Here is a 20,395-nt window from a genome sequence, read left to right on the forward strand (position 1 = left end):
TACTTAAGGTAGAAGAAGCCTCAGGGTCTGCCTAAGATGAAGAGATGGTGCCACAGGCCGGGGATGCAGAGCCCCTCCCCCTGAAAGCTGGAACACTGTGTAGAGGACTGGGGGCACCTTTTCTCAGCTTCCTCTCCCTCATAATCCCTCTGTGAGCCCCCAACTCCCAGCTTGCTCTTATCTAGGCGAGTGGAAATGAACATTTCAAGAGGTTAGGGACCAGGGCACTCAACTCTACCTCATTCATTTAAAAACACAAAACAAAAATAAAAGCCCCATGACTGAGAAATATAAGCGCTCGCACATATCATTGTTTTACTGGCTCCTCTGAGGTCTTCTGGGACTCTGCAGGCAGCTAAGAATCTCCAGGGAAACAAATTATGAAAAGGTCACTCGGCGATTCTGCTGCCTCAGCAGTGCCTGAGCCACCTTTCACCCAGAGACAAAGAGGAAAAGGCGGCTTGGGGCAGCTGGCAGAGCCTGCCGCTGTTATCCAGCTGTGGTGCAAAAACCATGTCTTTTGAATTAAGCAACTCAGAGATCTAGTCATTTGTAACTCCTTTAAAAAAGTATGGAAAAAAAATCTGGCACTCTCCATCTGAGTAACAATAATCAACTATTACTTCTTTAAAGAGGCCCCAAACAGCAGGCAATAAATGACTTAGTTCAAGATGCCGTTTGCACAATAGTAAAAATCAGGAACATAAAATCAATAATAATGTGCAAGCTTTACAGTTTATAATAGTTGCACTCCACTTAAAAAGAAACACTATAAAAAGGGAGTTCAATATCACCTGCAAACTGGAACCTAGGCAATAGCAGTATTTCTGTTGCTTCCTGTTAGTTCCCATCAGGTCAGAAATGCACGCAGTATCGCTTACAGGCAGATCAAACATAAGGAAGCCAAAAGCCTACACTTAGAATCACTAGAAGCTATGGAGAGTTTATTATGTATATAATACATACATAATAAATAAACATTTTAATTGTGTGAATAAAGTAACCAAGTGAATACTTACATGGAAAAAGACACAATCCCTTCCAGGTCCTTTGTGTTCCACCCCAACACGGGAATATACTAAATCAGCTTCCTCCCTTGAAGCCAGGCTTTGAATAAGGTGAGAATGAATTTTTTAGGTAGCTTTCTTAAACTGAGAAGTTAAAAATCCAAGGAAAAAGAGCAGCTCATACCCTGATGGCAGGAGCAGCAGCATGACAAGGTGTATGAAAGTCCAGATTCAACGGGCGGCTTCCTGGGTCGGCGTCCCTCTGTCCCTGAACATGAGGATCAGATGCGCAGGGGGGAACCTATTCCAAGTGTGGTCTACAAACCAGTATCACAGTCAGGAGTTGCCCCATTTTAGGCCAACTGAACCAGGTTAAAAACCGCTGCTTTTAACGAGACCCACAAGAGATCCATATCCAAGCTGAAGTGTGGGAAGCAATGGTCGGATGAGCAAGATCGGCTGGCTTCCTGTGTTGTCAGTCCAGACCCAAAAGTAACATGGAGACCAGGCAAGTGGCCGCAGGAAATATATCTCAAGTACTACTTTCCATTGTATCACATTTCATTTCATAACACTTTTTGGTTTTATTTAACCTTTTTTCTCAAATACCAGAGCTGTTTTCTTTTGCTTTATCCGTAAGTTTTGATTTTTCAAAGTAGTTTGGCTTTATACTACTATCTAAACTAATGTCAGCTTTAAATTACATACACTAATAGGGTAGGAGGAAATGGAAAATATTCAATTTCAGATATGATTATATAATTTTTCCCTCTTTTGGTGACAACTGTTAATTGATGCATTAGCAAACTGGTGTTTTCACAGCAAGTGAGGAAGTCACTTAGAGCATTATCTAGAAAAATGACATGTAATTAGAATACACAGAAGGGGCCAAGGTTGGAGCTATATAAGGTACAAAATAAGACCGCACGCACACAGTCGTGCTTAGACAGGTGTTCCGTAGCAGGCCTGAGTATAGTTTCCATCTGGCATAGCAGCCCTGGTAACTGAATAGTTAACTGTATCCATGTACCCACTAAATTGTAACTCAGGAAGAGCTGGGATCATGAATATATTTTATATAAATAGTAGGAGGGATTGAATAAGAAACTGTGAGCAAGTGAGTTAATGAACTGCACTTAAGCCCAGGCTCTCCCTGTAACACCCTGCCCCTTGTCTTTCAACTACTGTGAAGGCAAGAGACTTAAAGGAACTTCCAATTTATTTCTGATCGCCAACAGGCCACTCCACACACTGACACGTCTCTACCACGGCTCCCAGGGGGACCCCTAGAGGGGCTCTTTCCACAGAAACTGAATTGCTCCCACACCATCGCTACAATAGTTTCTTTCCTGGAATACTTTTAGGACTTGGAAAAACTAATAACACTGCACATTCAATAACCGCTACATAAACTTAGATATGGGTGTAAGTGGTTATTTTCAACAATTTTCAAAGTCTCTTCCTTCTTCTCCCGAAATTGATTTTAACAAGGTTGAACTTTCTGTACCCTTTTGGTTGGATGTGGACACTTTCTATTAATTCTATTGAAAAAGCAAGAACAGGAGTGAGGAAAGACAATAGAGGAGGTCAGTAACAGAGACTAATTGTGTTCTACATAAATTACATGAGACTGGTAGAAGAGGTAGGGTTGAGGGAAGTTACGCTAGAAAAGCCAGACCCTTTGATGTTGGAATACCTGGTTGAAGATTAACCAAGCAAGCAGAATAAAGGAGGATTCATAACGATCTGGGAGAGGAAGATAGATTAGACATGGCAACCAGTCCACAGATTCAGAATAATACCCACTCCTCATTATGACCCTGTGGTATGTAAGAGATGTAAGTTTATGAGCACACTCTCAGCAACTCCACTGATGATTCTGCCACAAAAAAGAAAAAAAACACCTCTATTTCAAATGTTTTATAAATAAACTCAGGAGGCTTAGTTGTGGGTGATGTCATTATTGTCTTGTCCTTCCATAAAGCTGCAATTCACACAGATGGTAGTGTGGCTCAAGGAAGGCCTTTTTCCCTTTCGTTACACAATGAATTCTTAGCCTTCAAACCCAGGCTGGAAAGCCACTTCCCTGGGAGGCCTCCCTGACTTCCCACTTAATCATTGCCTCCTCTGCACCCAACACACTTTGCTCCTACCTACCATGGTGTTTGTTTAACTTGTTTAACTGTGCTTCCCCCACAGGAACTTCAGTTCCTGAAAAGCAGGGACTGGATCTGAATTATCTTTGGATCCCCAGAGCTTGAAACTGTAAGAAGTGACAGATAATGCCTATGTTCATTATAAATAAGTGAGCTATGCTTAGTGGGCAGCAGTTATGCTGCCCAGAAACTGGGTGGCTCAGTGGCTCAGCTTGGAGTGCCTGTGCAGAAACTGGCTGAGACAGTGTGAGCGCCTGGAACAACTGAAAGGGACATGCTGAAGGGAGAGAGGAGGAAGGTGTGTGTGACATTACCATCCCCACACTGTACCAGCACATGACTTCAAGTCACACTTTTTTTTCATATATAAAAAGCAACAATTTATCCAAGAATATCTCTCAGGACTATGAGGAGTAAAACAGATAATGGATCTGAAAGCACCTGAAAATCTATGACAGACATACAAATTTCAGATAATAATATCAACATTTCAGTGATGAAAGGTAAGGGAAGCAGAGACTCTTTGTTGGATGGAAGGAGGGTGGATGGATATATGGATGGATGCATGGTGGGATGGTGGATGGATGGAAGCATGAAGAGCTCATCAGCCATGAAGCAACAAACAGGAAGGTTAGGATGTCTATCTTCAAGTCTTGCCAGTCTATTCTCTCGTGTAAACATCTCCGTAAGGATTCTGAATTTAGAAATGGGAATATATGAGCAGGGAAGAGCCCTACCTAGTTAACCAAATGCTACCTAACGAGCACACAGACACAATATCCCTGGTCCTAAAGCTAGTAACTCTTTTCTCCTGTTTACTTAGCGTTTGTCTAGGACTTTAACATGAATGCAGAAGTTTAATATTTAATGCAACATATCTAACAGATCTCCATCAAGACACTGAAATAAATGTGATTACAGGCAATGATTTTATTTTTAAATTTGCAAAGGCAAACAAGGTTCAAGGCGGTAAGAAAAAAAAAAGAGAAACTTACAAAAAGTAGTGGGGAAAGTACACAACAGAGGCCTTTATCAATTTTAACTCCAACTAAAAACCTAAGTTACAGCACAAGAAATCAATTCTAAAGAAAATACAAAGTGTCGTTAAAAGTCATTTTAACAGTTTGCTCTGCCAAGAGGTGAGTGAGCTAAAAGGATCATCTTTCTGAGTTTAATTTCACTAGGCCAGTCTTTAAATTTGTAGTAAAGGAAAAAATGTATCCATAAAAATGTGCATGGAGTATATGCCCTGTGTGCCAAGTGAAGTCATTTGGGAAGGAGACTCAATTTTCCTGCAGCCACACTACTAACATTTGGATAATCTGGAGGCTAAGAGGCTCTACACAGACAGCCTGGAAAGGAAACGCACATTTTAAAAGGGCTCCCTGTGCTCCAGCAGATGGGCTATAAACTTGACCAGACTGCAGACACTGTGTCCTCCACCCTCACCAGTTGAATGCATTAACTTTTCTATCCTTTTCCACATGCTTTATTGCACATTCAAAAACATGGGCAGCAGATGGTAGGTAACAAAGAAAGAGCTAGACCAGTCGGGCAAAAAGTGAAAAACCTTGTTCTAAACAAGGAATCTAAACAAGTTACCTCCAACCTCTGATGAGATGGGACTTTTAAAAATAATCAGATGACATTAAACACAAGGAGCCTGTTTTATGCCACCCTTAAGAAGCAGATACTGCCCTTTGGAATTATAGTATTTGGAGTAACACAGATGCATTTATCTAATACTGTTCTGTTATTCCTGACTTGAAATAATCACAGTTTTTCTTAATATCAAAAAGTACTGACAAACTAATAGAGTGAGCAGCAGTTCCCACAGGAAGACTCCACCACATTCATCACCCTAAAAACTCTGAGGTTCCACATTCAGAAATCAGACTGAACAAATGTATCTCATGGGCACTGAAGCAAGAAAATGTTCTGAGATTGGCAAAAATCCTCACCTTGATAGAACCCCTATTTTAAGATAAACAACAAAAGGACTATTTATGCCACTAACTCTGTCTGTCTGTGTAGAAGTCCAAAGAAGCCAGACAAAGGGCTTTGGGAAAAGACCTCCACTAAGAGGGCAATAGTTCATACAGCAGGGAAACTGCACACAGGTATTCTTGTTCTCTGCACAGATACAGTTCCTAAAGACAAGTGGCTGTGAAACAGAAAAAGTTAGGAAAGGCCACATGAGAGAAGAAATGGAACTGAAAAAGGAGCACCTGCCTCAAACATCCACTTCTTCCCCAAGCCCAGACGTGCATCTCTGCAACAACTCAGTTCCATGAAGTTTACACAGCGTGGACATGCACATTCATTTGAAATGCCCAGTGTATATTTGTAGAGGTTCATGGCACAGAGGAAATAAGGTAACAATCTTATCTTGTCTAAATTTCCAAATTATATATGCAGTCTTTAGGTGAGTTTTTTCAGTCTTCAAGGAATTTCACTTTTTATAGTAGATCATCTCTTGGAATGCTCAATTCTGATTCAAATTTTCTGATTTCTGTCAACAGAAGTGTCTAGAACTTTATTAACTTAGCTTTTTTAAAAAGGCTATTAGAATACTTTGAGGAATTGACTCAATACACTAATTATTCCAAAAGGTTAATGAAATGTCCCAAGTAACTTCTAGAAGCATCAAAACAGTTCTTTATAACCTCTATCTTTCATGGGCAATATGCAAATACTAGACTCTGGAAGGGTTAATGTTTTTCTCTCCTATTCCTTCTCTCCCCTGACACACACACACACACACACACACACACACACATGTACCATGTCTGATCTGGTATGTATATGATAAAGTGATTCTGTATGATCAGGTGGATATTTATTGAGCAGACAATTTGGTCATGTGAAAGACTTTAATAAATTAATATAATATCAAATAAAAATAAAAGTCTCCCTTAAACCATTGTTGAAGGTAAGTAAAAGTGTAATGGTGAAACCTGAACTTTGATTTCTAAATGTGCTCCAACAATCTTCAAAAACTAAAGCCATTTACAGCTGGGAAATAAAAAGTATGCACTATATAGTTTGTCTATCTGTCTGTCTGTTCATCTATCTATCAATCATACATAAATAGACCCACAAAATGACTACAATTAAAAACACTAACACCACCAAATACTGGCGAGAGTATGGAGCAACAGAAATTCTCGCATACTTATGGTGGGAGTATAGAAAGATACAATCAGTTTGGAAAAAGGTCTAACACTTTCTTACAAAACTAAACATATTCACTTACCCTATAACCCAGCAATTCTGCTCCTAGACATTTTCCCAAGAGCAATGAAAACACATGTCCATCAGAACTGTATAAAAATGTTTACAGCAACTATGTTTACAATAGCCAAAAACCAGAAACAACTTGTGCATCTATCAGCAGGAGATGGATAAACAAACTGTTGAATGTTCATCCAGCAGAACACTATTAATCCGTAAAAATAAACTCTAGTGATACAAGCAACAAATTGATGGGTCTCAAAAAATGTTATGGTGAATAAAAGAAGCCACAGCACATATTGCATGATTCCAATTACGTGAAGTTCTAGAACAGGCAAAAAAGTTATATGGTGGGAAAAATCAGAAACAGTGCTTGCCTCTAAAGGATACCTCTAGGGATTTACTGAGAAGGGACAGGAGGAAACTTTCTGGACTGATGGTAACATTCTGCATCATGATGAGATTTGGGGTTACACGGGTGTTTGCACATGTCAACCCTTGAGATTTGTGTATTAAAAGTTCCTATGAGAAAAGAAAAATCATAGATACTGAACACTAATTAATGATATGCATGCTGCAGTATTTGGAAGAAAGGGTACTAGATAACTGATACCTTTAAAATGTGTCAAAAATGCATCAAAAAATAAGATGGGCCAATGGATGAATAGAAGGATGAATGAATCGATAGATAAGTAATAAAGCAAGTATAACAAAATGTTAATTGTAGAATCTAAGTGGTGAGTATGGGTATTCACTGCAGAATCCCTTAAAAATTTTTGAATGGTTGAATATTTCCATGAAATAAGTCAGAATGAATCTGTGACAGTCCTGTAATAACATCATTAAAAAATTTATTTTCAGGATCTTTGTATAAGCAAAGAGGAACTAGAAAGCTTTTCTTCTTTTTTTTAAGAGTGAAAAAGATTAAACTTTTGGAAGTAAGTAAGTTCAAATAACAAATAAATACTGGTATTTTGCACTTCAGAGTGAATAAAGGTCTCACTTGCTGCCCTAAGAGAATAAGGGCATCTCATTATGCTATATGAACCCAAATATACCTGAAGGGCTGTTTTACAATAACCACATCCTTTCCTACCCTCAATTCTCCAACTGCTGGGTTCTGACAAGTTTCTTTCATTATAGAAAAAGTTTGCCAAATATAATGGGCTTTGAACATAAGCCAGATGATTCCCCCAATCCCAGCTGGAAGTAACCCCAAATCCCACTCTGCTCGACTGGACCTCTCTTGAGAGTTCATGAAAGTTATTTGTGTGATCTTAGCATTTCTTCACATCTGGGTCCCACACAACCCCAAACACAGAGCTTTGCCCTTAGGAGCTGCTTAGTAAACAACCGCTCAGAGGTTGCTCTCCATGGTTCCAAGGCAAACAGGGACCACACAAAGGGGTATTTTTTTCTTTCTTCACAAAAATGACCAGGTCCCTTATTTTTACTGGTGAAATGCCATGAGGATCAAAGTTGTGTAAAATTATAATTTAATCCTCTGAGTCATAAAGCAGCACACTCCGAGGCTGAAGGCCAGGCTGCCTCCTGCCACACAGTGGACCCTGCCACTTATTATGTGACTTTGGATGAATTGGCTTGACTTTCTTTGCTGCTCACATTCCTCTTCTTTTAAATGAGACTGATATTTACACCTTGCAGGATTGATGTGAAGATTAAATAAAATGATCCATTCAGGTACTCAGCGTAACTGGCATGGAATAAGCACCCAGTACACGTCAGCTAATCATTATTTTTCCACGTCTAAGCGAATAAAACAGGAGAGTGACCATCAATATTATCCAGACTTAACATTTAGTATAACAGATATACTGTAACTATTTACCACTCAAAGAATTTAGTGGATCACAGCTAACGAAATAAACATCCCTTCCAGGTTTTCAGGGTCAAAGTACAAAAACTCAGGACCACTTTAAACAACAGCATTTGGTATGGCATAAGCTGCCTTAGGTTTTCCTTGCACATGCCAGAGTTCCAATGTCTCAGGGCTGAAGGCACAGAGAAGTCACCCATCCAGAACCAGTCATGAGACTCTCTCAGAGAGCAGTCCTCTCCCCGCTCTCCTCGACCTTCCCTGTGCCCACTGGAGACGGCATGACCTTCCCTCTACATTATGTCTGTGACACGTAGGATGAGTTCCCCCAAAATATCCACACCCTCATCCCTGAAACCTGCCAATATGTTATGTTAAATGCCAAAGGGGCCTGCAGGCATAATTAGGGTTATGGACTTTAAGATAGGGAGATTTCCTGCATTACCTGAAGGGCTTAATCTAATCACATGAGCCCTTAAAAGCAGAGACCTCTCTGGCTGTGGTCAGAGAGACACAGCAGCAGTAGATATCCAAGAGATGTGGTGTGTGACAAGGACTCCACATGCCTGTTTAGGGGTGGAAGTAGCAAGGTGACAGAGGCTATAGGTTGGCCTTACAGAGCTAAGAAGATGCCAGGCTGACAGCCAGCAAAGAAAGAGGGACCTCAGCTTTATCTGTGCAAAGACTGAATTCAGACTACAACTTGACTGAGTTTGGAAGCAAATTCTTCCCCATAGCCTCCAAAAACAAATATGGCCCTGCTGATGCTTTGATTTTGGCTTCTTGAGACCCAAAACAGAGACTCAGTGGAGCTTTGCTGTACCCAAATTTCCCACCCATGGAACTTATAGGATAATAGTGGGTGCAGCTTTAAGCTGCTATATTTGGGATAATTTGTGAAGGCAACAATAGAAAACTAATGCAATAGCCTTAATATATTCAAAGCTCCCCAACAGGTCTCCCTCCCTATACCTTTCTTTTTCTCTAGACCACATATTCTTGAGGACTGAACCATCTTTCACAAACAAGACTCTGAAGCTACCCATTTAGCTGCGTTGTTTTTAAAAACAAAACAACAATTTGCCTGACATTCCTCTCTGTCAACTCAGTTCAGCTATTACTGGGTGAGCCTGTGATGACCAATCAGGAGGAGGTTCTGTTGATGTGAACACAGAAGACTGCAGATCCAGCCCAGCACTTGCTAGAATCATGGATGGATAACCATGTAGTATGGATACCCATGGCATAGGAAGCCAAGCAACCTGATTTCAAGCTCTCCTTTGACTGTATTCTGGAGGGTCAAAGGCAATCTTAAATATGGCGTTTAGGACCAAATACAATTCTCCAAGAATGGTCAGACCAGCACAAGACATAGCAGGATTATGTCCTAACCCACCTTCTGGAAACCACACATTCATCAAGGCAGGTAACCCTAGCACTTTTAGCAACCATGTCACTTTTCACTCACTTTTTGACTAATCTTACAGTCACTTAAGAGATCTAAGCCTTTTTCCCAATGATTAAAAAAATACATTTATTCCTTTCCGTTCTGCATTTTGTTAACTTTAACCACTAGTTACTGCCCACGGGGAGTTTTGCTTTGTTGTAGGTTTTTTTTTCCCATCTAAATCTCATAATCCCTCTGCTACAGACTGAATGTTTGTGTACCCCACAAAATTTCAAATAGTGAAACTGAATCCTTAATGTGATGGTATTTGAAGATGGGGCCTTTGGGAGGTTATCAGGTCATGAGAGTGGAGACCTAATGAATGGGATTAATGTCCTTATTAAGAAGACACCCCAGAGAGCTCCCTTACGCCTTCTTTGTGAGGACACAGTAAAAATGACCATCTATGAACCAGGAAATGGGCTTTCACTGAATCTGCTGGCACCCTGATCTTGAACTTCCAGCCACTGAGGCTGTAAGAAATAAATGTCTGTTGTTTATAAGCCACCCAGTCTATAGTATTCTGTCTTAGCAGCCTGAATGGACTGAGGCATCCCTTCTCACCTTTACCTCATAATGAAGTATGATCAGTATGATGGCACTCATCCAAATAATGAATAAAATACTATTAAAAGTCATCTAAAATTATAAATAATAATTAACAACCACATTAGGAATTAGCAAATAAAATGTTGTGAATAAGATATTAAGACCCAAGTTACATGTGCTTTAATTCTCTGTTAAGATAAATTTCTTTTAGAAAATGCTACTTGTTGACCTTTCTCTCCAAGACAAGAAATATAAGCTGTAATTGTACAAAGGAAGCAAACCACAACCACACACTAATACTATTGGTATGAAGAGAAACAAGAACCTCATCCATTGAGAATGTGCTGCTAATTACTGCTTTGAAATCAGTAATCTTCCTAATACGACTTACCTTATGGATTGATGATAGCTTTAATAAATGAGTTCACTATCTTTAGTTCAGCTCTGTCAAAATTACATTAAAAGCAGGATTAAAAATTATTCCACTCACTATAAACTCAGTAAATGTTCTGTTTAAATTCTGAGCTCAAAAAAGTAAGTCTAAGCAAGTGAAATGTTCATCTGACTTAGAAATAGCTATCTTTCCTCATGAATACACATTTCTCTATCCCTGTGGAGTACAGCTTAAAACAAACCACACACTTTTCCTATGCTATTTGCTACTTCCCACAATTCCAAAAGATTTTGACAGTTCTCATGTTTCAGTGTTTAAATGTTTTACATAAAATTAAGGGTTTGAAACATTTGATGAACATACCAAATCCATATCTGATCATCTTATCTTGTTTAAATAATGAGTTTTACCAAACTTCCTATAATTATTACAAAGAGCTTCAATTAACACTGGAAATCACTATAGCACCAATATTGTCCAAGCAATGCTGTCCTTGCTTAAATATCTAATCATCAAAAGGACATCTCTTACCTAGCTTCTAACTTTCAGGATCACTGAGTGATGTCCTATGTATTTATGCTCTATAAAATTAAACTTTCCATGTCCTGCTGTGGATAAATGCTTGAGAGATCTAGACGTAAACATCACAGACAACTTATAGTTGGGCTTTGTCATACAAGTATTAGTGAGTTTCATGTTACTCAACAGACTCTTGCCTAATTACATAGAAGGTATCTTAGTGATGTCCTTATTTTTTTCATTTCTTTTCCATTTGGATTATGAAATATCAGAGGATCAGGACTTCTAAATAATCAAGTTTACCCAATACTACATTGTTCCCCCTACCCCACCCTTTTTTCTCTATTAAGTATTTAGCATACCATCTTCATACAGCAGATGCTCAAAATTTACGATTTCAAGAGCAAAAAAGGGGAGCACAGCTATAGGTGAAGAGAAATGAGGATGTATAATAATCATCCAGGGGATGATAACTGGAGAAAATGACTTAAACTGAAGAAGAATAGGAGATAGAGTTGGAACAGGCATGTGAGGAAAGGAAGAAGGTTGTAAAGTCTATATGTAGTGATTTGGGCTTCATACTTTAAGCAACAGAAAAATATTAAATGTTTCTCTACAGGAGAGAAACATGAATAAAATGGTGTTCGAAGGTGGACATGTGGAGAGTGCCTGACTTGGAAGAACAGATGAAAATAGAGAAATAAAGACATGTTGCTGTCACTAAGCGCCTGATGAGGGCTAAGGCAGGCTTGGTGAAAGCAAAGAGGACTTACTGAATGAATGTTTATGGGTTGTGATAAGAAGACAAGTGCAAAACGTTAACAGGAGGTAAGGTCTTAAAATAACTCTTCCTTTCTCCATTATTTATCTACTTTCCCACCAAAGCCCTGAAATTGAGAAGGTTCAAGCTTCTCCCCATTCTTGAGTTCAGTTCCTTTGGGCAAAGGCTTGAGCCAGGACACTTCAGCACCCTTCTTCTCACAGTCCACGAGGTTTGCATCCCACACCATTCCACCCAACTGCCAGGGATCCCCTTTCAGCTGCTGTTCTGGGACCTGCCCACATGTCACGGAGCTCCCCTCTAGGGGCTCTACTGAACCTAATTCTTTTTGGTCCCAGTGAGAGAGAAATAACAGCAACCAAGCAGTTTCAGTCTTCCAGTATCCCTTAATAGGTGCAGTGTCGAGAATTGCCCAGATGTCTCCACACTACCCTGCCCTTGGCCTGCATTGGGGTGTCTTCAATTGTTCACATGGTCCCAGGCACAAACTTTTGGGGCTTATTTGCCCAAGAGAGTCAGAGAAGTAGTGCGGTATGGGGGGAGGGGTGTGCCTGCGCCTCTGGATAAACCCTAGGAGGCCATTCTAGGTCAAGGGGTCCCCTATTACTTGACTATATAAAGGCATTGGGGACCTATGGTGACATTCAATCACAACTTTCTTTTACCTCATCTAGTTGCCAACAGATACATTTCAACAAAAATTAGAAAAAATTTAAAAGCAAGTAAGATTTCTAAAAGTGGCTTTTGTCGGGGGGGTTTGGGAAGCTACATATTCTCCTTGTGGGTGTGAATAATCCCAACTCTGGGGAACCCAGAGGGTTTGATGCACCTTGCTTACAAGTAAATGTCACAGCCCTCTGGGGTTATCTGGAGAAAAAAGTTATTTTGGTGATGGTGGGGAGCATCCTTGAGGGGATCCCCAAGATGGCTCCAATTTGGCTGAATTTTGTTAAACAGATGCAAAAACTCCATGCACTTCTCCAAATGTTATCTTCATTAGCTTGGTCCCCAAAAGTGGTCCTCACTGTACCATCATCCTGACTGTACCATCATCCTGACTGTATGAGTACATCTCTTTTCACAGTTTTTGGCCATCAGTGTCTGTACAGGCATACCTCGTTTCATTGTGTTTCACTTTATTGAATGTGTTTTCACTTTATAAATTGAAGGTTTGTCACAACCCTGAATCAAGCAACTCTATTGGTGCCCCTTTTCCAACAGCATTTGCTCAAATCGGTGTCAAGATCATGACTCACTAAAAGCTCAGATGATGGTTAGCATTTTTTAGCAATAAAGTATTTAATTAAGGTATATACATAGTTTTTAAGGTATATACATAGCTATTGCACATTTTACAGACTATAATAGAGTGTAAACAGAAATTTGATATGCACTGGGAAACCAAAATATTCATCTGACTAGCTTTTTCTGCAGTGGTCTGGAACTAAACCCACAGAACCTCTGACATGTGCCTGAATTCATTTCTTATTGCTACTATAACAAATTACCACATCTTAGTGGCTTAAGACAATCATGCCTCCATTTTTACATCCATTAGTGAAACATCTTCATTCTCTCTTGGACCTTGACTGTTTTCATTGTCACATCTCTTTTCTGACTCCAACTGCCTGCCCGAATGATCCAGAATAATCTTCCCATTTGAAGATCCTTATAGCTCTGCAAAGTCCCTCCTGCCATGTAAAGTAATTTATTCACAGGTTCCAGGGATAAGGAAATAGACATCTCTGAGGGCCATTATTCTACCTGCCACAGGGTCTGTGTGGTGAGAGAACGCTGTTATCTTAGGTCACCTAATTTCTCTTGTCTGGGTTTCCTGGTCTCCTAAACAATGAGTATTAATTTAACCTCCAAGATCCTCCCCATACTATATAAATCGATGTACCTTGATCTAAAGATATCTATATAAGTGTGCTACATGGATGCACTTGTAAGATCATTGACTATGGATTACAAGATAGAGAAAGGATCCAAGGGTACATCCAGATTTGGGGTCTAGCTAACAGGAAATTTAAAGTATGCTGGGTTGGAGAAGGAAATTGGAAAATGAGTTTGAGGTATACCTGGTGCACTGAAGTGGAGACATCTACCAGCTTTTTTTTGGGTATAAACAAACAGAGCTAAGATACCAGGTCTAGTCAAAAGACAGAAAAGTTGGAGTCACCCACATAAAAGGGTTTAATTACTAGAATCTGCATTGATTAATAAGTTCTGTAAGGGGTAAATGAAAGAAAAAAGAGCAAATGTTTGCAGACTGACTGGAATCTAAGAGGAAGAGGGGATAGCAAATCATTTCAAACACAGGCTTGATCGGAGGAAGATGGAGTCATCTTAAATATTCTGACTGAACTGTGTATTTTAAGGGAATTTATTATGAAGCCCTTTTAAAAATGGTTAATTGCCTCAAATCTTGCCTATTTACAAGTTTTACTTTATAAAAATAGTGTTGTCTTAACATAAGGCATACTATTGGGTCACCCTACATAATTTCTTTAAAAACTATTACTTCATACAAGTAACTGGTCTGTTTAGGGTGCTAAAGCTTAATTTTAAAAATACAGTTAAAATAAATTCAGTTCCATGTTTCCTGTGCCCGAATAATTTAGCCAGGACTGTGGTCTCTAAAACTCCTGAGGTCACATTTGGTGAAACCAAATGAAAATGACTTGTTTACAATATTTCTCTGTAACTTGATCAAACTATAATAGCATTATTGAAGTATATGAAAATTTCCATTAGGAATGTTTCACAAGAAGTACAAAAGGTAGGTGTTAGCACAGGAAAAAATCTTCCATCTAGATTTCTGAAATTTTTTTTATCCAGTTTTTCCCAATATACAGTATCATACATGCCTGTTGTCTGTACAACTTATTCCATGTGCTTTTTTAGTGTGTAGTATTTACTGAGAGTATTAAGTTAATATTTTTTAAACATGCAGTTAGATTTACAGAGATATCAGTAATTTGTTCAAAATGAAGTTAATTAAAACTTAGAAGGTATTTTCATTTGCAAGCTACTAGTTTAGAAATCCATGCAATATTTCTTTCTTTTGGTTAGAACTTTAAGTTAATAAATTATAAGTTACAAAGTATTATTGTAGGACAAGTACAAATAGAACACAAAAATAATTCATAAAGTCTTTTCAAAAGTTTTGCCAGAAATCCCCTTGACATTGCTGTTGCTTCTGCAGAGAGTTCCCACACCTGGCTTGCATTGAAGCCCAGCAGCCTCTGCAAGTCCAAGTCCAAGTCCAGCAGTTTCCCAGGATGTGAACCCATAGGTTTTATGTAGATGTTATGCTCTTAATATAATGTCAATATAAGTCATGCTTGTTGGATGAGCCCCCTGATATCTTATATTCCAACATGGTTTTCAACTGATCATGGTGTTCTAGTAACTGAAATTTGAGTCTGGCAAAGAACAGACCTCTCAGAGAGAAGACGGTCAGCCAACCATTCACCTCAAATGTTACGACAAACTGTAGCTTTTCTGAAATGAACGATAAGTTAGCACATCACCGTAAAATACCTTACTATTAGATAATGAGCAGCAAAATAAAGATTATACAACATAAGTCTGAGCACAAAGCCCTTAACCTAGCTCTGACCTTTCTTTTGGCACAGAGAGAGTTGTGTTTCAAAAATATGTCTCTACAGAGTACATCTGCACAGCTTACTGCTCTTCAAGGAGAGCCCCCATCAAGCTGGCCTCAGTGCATAGTTGTTAAAGAGGTGGAGAAAGTCAAAATTAGTCAATACTTCTGAATAACAGTTTCTGTAAAATTCCCAGAAAAAAATTAGACACTATAAACACTTTAGAGAAACTTAGATGAAAACGATAAAAACAATCATATTGTAGAACTAGTTCAAGTTCATGATGAGCAATTAAGGCCTCACTGAAAAAATTGCTGCCTCTGAAATCCCTTTGCTGATTCAAAGAAGGTACAATAAGAAGAGAAAATCTGAAGCCTAACCTTAAATTTTATCTTGAATATATAAAAAGCAAAGAATGCCAATAAATTTTGCATATTTCAGTTGCCTCTGAAGATGTAACATTCATTTAATAAAGAAGGTGTCATTTTAGTTCCAGGAATCTAATGGGAATACTATAGTGTATGATTTATGTGTTCCAGGTTTTTTGTAATTTCTAAATTCTGTTGGTAGGCAATATCTGCATGTGCACAATGCATGTTCAAAATATGATTTAAGTAACAGTTTCTACAGTAAAAGCAAAAGTCTACTAATTAGTTTTGGGAAAAGGTAAACATTGAAGTTTTCCTCTTAAAATGCATGCATGTTACAAGATAGATAGTAAAACAGTACCATGATTAGCTATCTTCAACCCTTCACCCACTCAGCACCACCTAAACTCTATGTACAAAACAATCTACCACCTGCTGTGGAAAATGCAAAGTGAAATCAGATGTAGCATTTGTCTCCACTGTTTGTGATCCATGATAGTAGAGAAGACATGAATTTTAAAAATATGTCACAAGTGTCAAGATGAAGAACTCAGTGGGGTAAAGATTACCTTTATATGTGAAAGGGCAATTGTCCATTCCCTTAAAAATGGTACTAGTTCAAAATCTAAATGCCAGGTAGTGAGACCCAGTGGAGGTCCTGGGCTCAACTCTTTAAAAAGCCATCCTACCCAACCAATCAAGGAAGTAATCTTTGAGGAAAAAATATTCCAAGATACTTGATCTTCCACTGAAACCATACCATGTACTAAGATACTTCTAGCCATGGTGTGAATAGCCTCACAGGTTGACCACTTCTCACCCACTTCATAGAGTCTTCCATTCTGAGAGTTTAGTTACCCAATCTGATTTTAGCACAGCAAGATCTCTTTGAAATGTGTTCTTTGACCTAAACCTAGTAGGTTTTCCCCTATTTTTTAAGTACATGAATTTAATGTTTCTATATATTCCTATTTCAAGTGCAAAACCAAAAATTCAACCTGTTCTTTGGAATTAATGGCCTAACTGAAACACAAGTATCATATTCCTTAAAGTAGCTGATTCAAAGAGCAGTAGAGTATTAATGAAAGAGGCTATAATTCAACACTGATGGTCTAATGTCCCAAACACTCACTTCCTACATGAAAAGACATGGCTCTTTTTTTACCTTGTCAATGTCCCTCTTTCTGTAATATACATTACTAAATTTATACCCAATTCATAACAGTCCTGTTATACCATAGCTATAGAAAAAGCAATGCATGAAAGAGATGCCAGCAAAAGATATGTATGGCAAATAATGAATACGAAAATCTTTAATTCAACATGTAGGTAACAAACTAAACCAGCAGACTGTGGGTAGACAGACCTTATCTTCCCTGTCACAACATCAGGGATGGAAGTCCATCCAGGGATCTCTGCTCCCAGGCACCTCCAGCTCTGAATATTTGTTACGAGGCAGAGGTTTAGGATGTGGATAGGGGGTAAGTCAGGGACCAAGTAGGAAGATGGAGCTGGGATGGAACATTCCTCTGCAGGGCAGACTTTATAGGCCACGCATAGGTCACCAGCAAGGAGTCTGGGAGTCTATGTGGCCGCAGGGCAACCTTCCTGAGAGATCTAAGAGGCCTGGCAGCGGTATCCTGGGTGGATGCAGATGCTCATCTGGGGGGCCTCCCTCACCTTTTTGAAAGGCAAGCAACAGGGAAACACTAGATTTTGTCCCCACAAACGCGTGCAAAGGAAGCTTCAGGGTTTCCTTAAAATAAACTCTTGTTTTAAAAACAAAAGACAGGCTTGTGGCCATTTTCAGAGGCAATCATCTTACTCCCAGGGCTGGAAAGCAGAATTGCAGAGGCCAAATATTAGACAAAAGGCATGAGCTAGCGACATGACCTGGAAATGATTTTTTTTCAAGTGCTTAAGGCCTCCCAGTTCCAATTCTTTCTCCCCTTTTGGGGGTGACTGCTGGGCCGCTAAGAAAATCCCTTAAGGACTGGCAAAGATACTGTTAGAAAGGGAGGAAGAGGAGACCCCGAAACTTTCCCAAACTGCGGCAGACTGGTGGCGGGCAGCGGCTGTGGACCTCGGGGTCCCGGGGCACTGGGAGCACTCCAGGGGCGGCGGCCACCCCCTCGCCCGCCACAACAAAAGGGCGGAGCACAGCCTTCGCGCTCGGGCTTCTAGGACCCGAGTCCCGGGAGGAGCGGGCGGCGGCGACCCCAGGGCAGCCCCTCTCGCGGCGGCGGCGGAGGAGATGGATCCGTGTTTCCGTGTTAACGGCATAAAAGAAAGGACCTTCGGTTGCATCCAAATGAACCACCCGAAGCAGCCACAGCTGGAGCCACCCGCACCTCCCACCCCGGGTCCCGGCCCCGGCCCTTAGGGGAGCATCTGCCCCGGGCACCCGACGTCCCCGGGCGCTGCCGCCCCCTCGGGAGCGCGGCGAGGAGGCTGCAGGCCCCCGAGCTGCGGTTGCGGCTGGGGCTCCGGCCCCGGCCGCCGCCGACACAATGCGGCCCGAGTGCCTCCCCGCCCGTGCCGCCGCTGCCGCAGGCCCGTGGCCGACACAAAGCCCGCCGGCCCACGGCCCCGGGACACGCACCTTGGACTCCCGCGCCGGGCTGCCGCAGCGTCTTGGTCACCGCCTTCCAGACGTTGCAGCACAGCAAGCAGAGCAGGAGCGCCGCAGACCTGCTCATCTCCGCGCCACAGGGCCCCGGGCGGCTCCCGCTCTCCGACCACCGGGACGGAGCGGCGCGTCAGGGGCGGCGGGGCGTCGCGTCTCTCTCTGTGTTGCCTGGCTACGCGCGCGCCGGGCCCGCCGCTCGGTTGGCCGCGCGCCCGTGGCGCCGGGCTCCGCAGCCCACGACCGCTCCCTCCTCCGCGCGCCCCGGTGGGTTTCCCCGAAGAGCGGTGGCGGCGGCTCCGCCAACTCTTTAACCCTTTCGCGCCCCGCCCGCGGGCGGCGCCCAGGCCCCGGGCCGTAGTGCCACCTGGCGGCCGCGGCGCCACGCGGGTGTAGGGGCCGCGCGCCCCCGAGCCCCACTCCCGCCAGCGAAGCGTCGCCCCCCACTTCCACCCCGCGTGCCCGCGTCTCCCTGCCAGCCGGGAACGCCACCTTCTGCACCGAGACAGCGCCAGGTGCCCCATTCCAGCAGCTTGGAAGAAACATCACCTGCCTTCCGAGACTGAGGCTTTGGCACCTGGTTAACTGAAGGTCCTCATGTGGCATTCGTTTCTCAGGGCGTGACCTGCCTGGTTTCTTCAGTATAACGCCCTCCTTCAACCTTTCACGTCCCAAATGCCTGTGTGCCTAAGGTAGTTTTAACACACAGCACCCAGCGTTAAGGGAGGTGAGCGGGAACAGAATCCCTAAATCCGGAAAAGCTGCAGTAGGCCTTCACTGCCTAAGTGCTGACGGATGAATATCTCCAGGTTGAATTGTGCTTGGATATTTCTAGTTAGGTTGGAGAGGAAGCTTACATTTATTGAAATGCTGGGTACTTTTTTAGTACTTCCTTTTTTCACTTTTGGTCTTCGCAGTATATGATACGAAGAGGTAGTGTTATCCCCATTTACAGATGAGAAGATAGAGGCAACAGAGGGTTAAGGAATTTGTCCAAAGCACTCAGCTGTTCAGTAGCTGAGCCAAGGTTGAGACAGAACAGTCCATCTGGCCCAAGGTTAAAGCTCTTCACAAAAACCTCAGGCTTCCTTTAAGCCTAGTTATGCCCACCCAGCCCCCCACTCCAACCTTTCCTCTTCAACTGGGAAGGATCTCCTGTCTGTGCCTTCCTCCACACAACCCTCATGTCCCCCCTGACTCAACCCCATCTCTCAACCAGCACTGCAGTGATCCTGGGACCTCTGTGGGGAACCCACGCTTTAAGGAAATCCACTCCAGACTCACCAGCAGCCCTGTTCTGCCTCCAGAACACTAGGCCATAGGAGGGTTATTATTGTAATTTTATTAATTGGGCATTAAGGCATGGCAGGCACTGTACCAAAAAGCAAATGAAGGATGGCACTTGCCCAGTTGGCTTATGATAGACAAATAAGTGTGAGATACAATAAGAACAAGGAAGAAGTAGAGAAGCCCAAATGGGTTTTATCAGCATCCTCAAAACCAATGCTACTATTAGTACAAATTGCACACCTGCACAGGGTGGCAGGTAGACAGGAAAGCAGAAAGAAAACCCCCAATTAGAGATTGCCTGATCCCTCCTCCTTCTGACTCCCAGCGTGAAAGCCTTATTATCATTCCAGGGTCCACCTCAGAGCCTGGGGAGGGAAGTGAATGCAATCACCAGCCAGCTCAGCCCTGGGTCCAGTCCATAGGAACACAAAGAATCCCAAACACAACTGTTGAGCGGAGGGTGGCTTCACAAGCGGTGTGGCCCCAAAGTTTTCAAGTCTATGCACTTTCTTATTTCACTGCGTCTAAGAGAAGTGGCATTAAACCCATCCCAGAATTGAAATGTCTCACTTCAAA

At 41.7% G+C, this 20,395-nt stretch overlaps 1 protein-coding gene across 2 annotated transcripts in view; it reads right to left on the bottom strand.

Annotated features, from left to right (window-relative positions):
• The window catches only part of FAM171A1 (family with sequence similarity 171 member A1), a 115,071-nt gene extending 96,211 nt beyond the window's left edge, over positions 1–18,860 (bottom strand). Inside the window, exon 1 of one of the 2 annotated variants that reach the window (XM_057498230.1) lies at positions 18,506–18,860. In XM_057498230.1, coding sequence (XP_057354213.1) covers positions 18,506–18,602 — 97 coding nt within the window. In that variant the 5' untranslated portion in view covers positions 18,603–18,860. The remainder of the gene's footprint in view (positions 1–18,505) is intronic. The other variant, XM_036908036.2, reaches the window with a different exon arrangement.
• Positions 18,861–20,395: the final 1,535 nt, after the last annotated feature.

Source organism: Manis pentadactyla, chromosome 3, assembly GCF_030020395.1.
Source record: "Manis pentadactyla isolate mManPen7 chromosome 3, mManPen7.hap1, whole genome shotgun sequence".
NCBI classification, from domain to species: Eukaryota; Metazoa; Chordata; class Mammalia; order Pholidota; family Manidae; genus Manis; species Manis pentadactyla.